The sequence below is a fragment of the Antrostomus carolinensis genome, unplaced genomic scaffold, assembly GCF_000700745.2.
Source record: "Antrostomus carolinensis isolate BGI_N321 unplaced genomic scaffold, ASM70074v2 scaffold9121, whole genome shotgun sequence".
In the NCBI taxonomy this organism is placed as follows: Eukaryota; Metazoa; Chordata; class Aves; order Caprimulgiformes; family Caprimulgidae; genus Antrostomus; species Antrostomus carolinensis.
The window spans coordinates 1-6,002 of NW_010292163.1; the positions used below are offsets into that span (position 1 = coordinate 1).

Below are 6,002 nucleotides of genomic sequence, written 5' to 3' on the forward strand. Positions count from 1 at the left end.
ACGGGGACAGCTCTAAACACGCGGCAGAAGGTGCAGAGAACTCACACGCTGCGATTTCCCCTCAGCACGGCTGCGTTCCTCCTTGCCTAGGGGGGACACACAGAAGGGGCTCTGCAGGCGCTGGTGCCATCTCTTCCGTCCGTTCCTCCCTGCCCTGGGGTAGGTCTGTACAGCCTGGACCGGTCGCTGGTTACCGGAGTCTTGACCTGAGGGGAAACAAAGAAACAAATAAATCGGTCATTTCCCTTGATGGCATGATGAGTTACATACACTCATCAGCTCTTCATCATGCCAGCGGGTGCACAGTAAACTGAACACAGCCGGCTCGCCAGACACTTCCATCCACGCTATCACAGGAAACGGCAGAAATATTAAATCAGTAAGGCGGCCAACAACTGCTTGCTTTCATTAAATTTCAGAAATTTAAGAGGTTAAACTCTAAAAACCCAGACAACATTCCTGAAACTCTTCTGGAAGCCAGCCTACTTAACTAATGATACAAAATAATGTTAAAATAAAAAAAAAAAAACAACACAAAACACCCGCCACTCATACTGCATCTCATTTGTATGAGCTATAGGCTTTACCCAGAATAAATATTACCAGGAGATGAATAATTTATCTTGCTTTTTTTCTTTTTTTAAAACACAAGAACAACTCTGCTTGCTGCATTTTTGTCTCCTGATAACAAGCATGACTTTTTTTTTTTTTTCTCCTTTATCAGCTATTTACCAAACTACAGAGAACTGCATTTTATATCAATGAGATAACAAGTTGTTTAAACAACCAAGCTGCACCCAGCTCAGATTAAAAACCAAAAAGTTACCTTCTCTCTTAACTTTGCCAACTTTTTTTCTTTTTCTCGTTTCTCTACATCATTAGCTTGTTTTCCTACAATCCTGGGCTCCAATTTATGTAAATCCTGAAACATATAACGAATGGAAAAGCAAACTTTTATTTGGAAGTAAAACAAGTTGAATGAAAGTAAATATGCAGCCTTTTCACAGGGTTTTTTTTTTTTTGTTCTGAAATTATTTAGTCATAGTAGAGTTTGTCCCAAGAAAACAAATTACAGTCACACAGTTTTGGGTGAAAAAAAAAAAAGAGGGACTGCAATAGTTTAATCTCTGTTTACAAAAATAAAATGTGTGAATGCTGACAATAATATCGGTTCTCCAGTGATCACATTTACATTGATACGGGATTTAACTTGACCTTATAGCTACTGAAACCTGCAGGATCTTCAAACATTTTTTTATTTCATATCTGCATACAACACTCAGGTCTTCTGACATTTTCTACAGCATGGAAAGCAACGCAGCCCAAGCTGGTTTTCCCAAACACTTTCACATTGAAGTAAAAAAAAACAACTTCTATATGTAAAAATAAATATAGGTTTGAATAATCCTGTAGAACTTTGATATTGAGGAAAAGGAACATCTTTGTCTAAAATAAAGTTTCATACTGTTTCTTGTATGTAACAGATGCTGTTATCCATAGTGAATCAAAAATAATTTAAATGAATGAAACTTGGATTTTAAAAAGTGTTAACAAGTACACTGTAGGAGGAAGTAGGTGAACTTAAAACAACAACATGCATAAATGGAGATGTAATTACGCACATGCTTTTGAAACTTAGTAATTTCTTCTGCAGCAATTCTCTTTCTTTCCTCCTTTTCTGCTTCCTCTCTCTTCTCCTTTTCAGGCTTTTCAAGTTCCTCCTTCTCTTTCTTCTGCAAGGTATACCTTGCCAACAGTAACTTCGTGTGGCATTGGCGCTGGGGTTCTTTTAGTTGCTTTTTCTCCTTTTCTTCTAGTTTTAGTTGTGATGCTTGTTCCATTGCAAATGCTGTTGCTTTCTGCTTCTTCCATGCTTCAATTGCTGCTTGTTGTCTTTTTCTTTCTTCTGCTTTTTGCTTCTTTGCTTCTTCGCACTGTAGCCATTCTTCCTTGAGCATTTTTTCTGATTTCTCTTTCTCCTTCAGGTTTCGTTCTTTTTCCTGCTGCTGTTTTTCTTTCCACTTCTTAATTGACTGCAAGAGAACATCAGGAAAAAAAAAAAAAGTGGTTTGATGCAAATTTTACAGATTCCTGTTGATCCATTCTGATGAAAACATATGCCCAAGGATACAAATTGCAGATAGGAATTAAAAGCCTACTAAAGAAAAAAACTCAAGGCAAAGAAGCATCTATGTCTGCTTTCTCACAATTATTTTTTTCTATTTTATGGATCACACAGGCAGGTTTAACATGTGCCTGCTAAAGTTACGGCCTTCATATTAACTTTGGCTAGTTAAAAATGTTGGTGCAATATGCTTTTTTTCATGCAAACACATTTCAGGTCTTAAATTTTTTCTTCAAATCAACAATTCCACCTACTATTTTATAATTCAGTGTATCTATTAGTACTCAGATGGATAGTTCTGGAAGGAATCATAATTGTCTATGTTAGTATAGCAGAGGTATATTGCCTATATGGTGGGACAGACATTCTTAGGGATAGATATATCAAGAAGTGCAATTTCAGATAGGATCATTTACCACTCTGGACTGGCATCTAACTTGCTGGACCACTGCCGTCAAAAGCAGTTATAATATACTTTGGCAACACACAGCCCACTTCAGTGTGTTGTTAGGTCTAGGCTTATTGGTAATTCTTTAAAGACAAATATTTTTGGCAAGTTGAGAATTTTAGAGTTCAATTATATACCATGAACTATAACAGAAATCCACATAGCTCTACCACCAGAGAGGCAATTACAAAAATAACAAATGCTCGCATTTTTAAAATAACCACTTTTTCTTAAAGCTACAAAAGCCCTAGAGGGTCACTTTACCTCTTTCTTTCTTTCATGTAAAATCAGAAATTCTTGATACCATTTGCCATGCTGTTCAATATCTTCTTTTGTTCTTCCACAGAGATACTTGAGGGCCTCATCCACATAAGACAGCCTTCCTTTGTGTTTTGTCCATACTTTCAGAAAATTTTGATGATCATAGTCATCCCAGCCTCCTTGCCGCCCTCCTCTTTGCTGAAGAAATCTTTCAAACTCTACTACTTCTTTAGGTAGATTATTTTCCAGTTTTTTATCAACTGAGACCCTGGCTAATGGGAATTTCAAAACTCTTTCTGTTGTTGAGCTGTCTAATGCCCACAGTTCCACTTTTCTCTCAAAGACACTAAGCTCATTAATGGCAGTTTTTTCCTCCTTCAAAAGCTGTTCATATCTGAAAAGAGAACACTGAAATGTATGAAAGAAATCCAGTATTCATTGTTCATTCTCTGAAAGTGAATTTTGGAATTGTTCAATGCCACACAAAAGCTATTCTTCAAAGATTAAGAACTAAATGGTAACACAGATGACAGCACAGTTGTAATGAGCCCGTAATAAAAGCACTACACAATCAGAATTAGGTTACCGTTGTAGTGAAAGCACACATTTATGGTACTCAGCTAACTCAATCCCCTCCTGACATCAGTAGAGAGAAAGGAAAAAAAAAACCACCCACTTAAAAAAACCAAAACAACAGCAACAACAAAACCCCCCATAATCCACTATCTTCTGCAGCCTTTCTCTGAAAAACCTTTTCAGAGGAAAAACGATTGTTTCATTGGATCACTGCAATAGCTGTATGAACAGACTCTCCAAAAGGCTGTTTATCAAGACTCTAATGTTGATAACTTGAGTTCTGATTTACTTACCACAGGAATCACTACCAAAAGAGTGAATAAAAATAATAGTTTACTTGATTAATGCAAAGTTTTCACAGTGTCTTATGAAAGCACTTTTTCTTGTAGCTGAAGGATGGATGTATAAACATACATTTGCCTCTGTTCCTCTTTAAAAGCATTGATTGCATTTTCAACTTCTTCCATCAATTCCTTGAGCTTGTCAACAACTAAAAAGGAAAAGAAGAAAACAGAGTATCACTTAAGAACAGTTATTCAGAAATGTAAGTACTTGCATTGACTTCTGGAACACTTATTTCACTGTACAAATAAGCATGCATTTCTATCTCAAACAGCCATAAAATACAGACTCATTTATTCAAAAGGTGTGATTTTGCAGTGCTTTAGCTAACTGGATGTAAATATCAGTATAGATGTTTATTTCCATTAAACAAGTCTCCTGAGTAACCTTCAAATGATTCACAGAATAAGAGAGACTTATCCTAAAGAGTTTCCACTTTTGTTTTTTATAACAATTAGTGAGTTAAGTTAGTGACTTAAGAAGCACACTCAAATCTTTGGTTTATACAAGGCTGTAGCAATCCTATTTATCCTACAGGCCACTACTTTTATGAAGCTGACAAAGAAACAGCAAAGTAAGACTTTATCCTGTACTGTCAGCATGCTGTAGTCCTGATACAGAGAAATAAGGTTTAAGACAGCTGTCTAGACCTATTTTGCAATGGTAGAAAAGAAGTTGTAGAATCTGATTTAAACCAGCACAACATCTCTATGGACACATATGCAACACACTGTTTAACTAACCTGGCTTTAAAAAATAATAAACTACATTAGTACATTTTTTTCATCTAAAAGTCTTAGTTCAGCTTTCATGCCTTGTTAGTTCTTGGTATCTTTGCTGATACCGAGAGCTTAAGGAGATAATGCATTTTTTATAGAATAGACACTGAATGAATGAAATGAGATGCATTTTATTTAGCATCAGAAAGCTCTCAGCTAGTAGGACGGCTTGAACCTAAGGTCCACATGAGGTTGCAGAGTATCACAGGAGAATGGTTCTTTCAGTGCCTATTTCCCAAAAGTTTCAAAACATCCAAACTGAATGAGTTGTTTCAGCATTTTACACAGAATATTCCAACTTACACTTAAAGCCATGTGGACAGCCAGAAATGAGTGCCCTGTAGACCATACTCTGTGACCAGATGAAAAGGAGCTATATCTAAATGACACTAGAATACTAACTTTATTCTACATAAGGCAAAGAGTTGCATATAGAAAATACCTGGCTTTAACAGCCTGAAGAAACAAACCTACACCACTTCTACAGCAGAGTAAGTTTCTCTTTTTCCACACAGAACTACACAATCTTTCACCATTTCTTATATTTCTGCATTCTTCCTTTTCTAGATTCCTGGAAAAGGAGACAGACTGGAGAAGGAGTATCCCAAGTCTGCAGAAGAATGACAAGCCCAACTATGCAAGAAACCTGTCTGTAGAGAGAAATGTTTTTAAATCTGCCATCACTACTTACATTCTGGTGTAGGCTTCACATCTTTTAATTGTCGCTGAAGTTTCTTCACATTATTTTGTATTTCTGATAGCTGCTGCAGGATTTTAGTTTCTGTTAAACAAAATAAGGTGGTGATAGTTCTAACAGTTTCTTTGTGTATTAAATTCAACACAAGAACAAGAGCAATGAAGTGTCCAAAATAAACTGGGGATTTCATCTAAGCAAGGACACAAATTCTGTTTGATCATAAGAAACTGCCATAATAGTAAGCATTTTAACGTGACTTTAACTGCATGTAGCTGACTGCACAGCCATGCATCTCCACACAGCATCAAAAGATTTTTAAATTAGTAGCTATTTCTACAGGAGTCAACAGCATAGTCATATCTAGATTAAATCAGGTTTTGTTTTGTTTTTTTCCCAAACCTTTTACCAGGTACCCAGAGTTTGGAGAATATTGCCTATGCAGATGACACCTCCTCTAGAATTTTGAGGGAGACTCAGACCTAGGCCTCAGAACGCTCAGCACCGAAGAGGAAATAAACTTGGAAGGCATGTGTGAATGTACTACTAGAGTAGAACCAGTGTTTTCACGTACTCCAAGCATGCATGCACTTATTTGGTTTGTTACCACTTGGCTTCTCATGAGTACGTAAATACTGATGAGGATGAAGTACTGGATACAACCAAGGTACTAAGGAGTCTGAGGACTCTATCTTCTATCCTAAAATACTTGGTTCAAGGAAGGGATAACAGAGTCCAAGACCTAAATATAACAAAACGTAGCTAAGACATGACCCT

At 36.7% G+C, this 6,002-nt stretch overlaps 1 protein-coding gene across 1 annotated transcript in view; it reads right to left on the minus strand.

Moving 5' to 3' along the window:
* Positions 1-86: 86 nt before the first annotated feature.
* LOC104531843 (coiled-coil domain-containing protein 112) overlaps positions 87-6,002 on the minus strand; it is a gene marked incomplete at its 3' end in the record, with an annotated part of 9,505 nt that continues 3,589 nt past the window's right edge. The window contains 7 exon segments of the mRNA XM_029087189.1: positions 87-157; positions 159-206; positions 827-922; positions 1,623-2,033; positions 2,838-3,228; positions 3,825-3,900; positions 5,223-5,312. Of these exon segments, the coding sequence (XP_028943022.1) occupies positions 87-157; positions 159-206; positions 827-922; positions 1,623-2,033; positions 2,838-3,228; positions 3,825-3,900; positions 5,223-5,312 (1,183 nt within the window).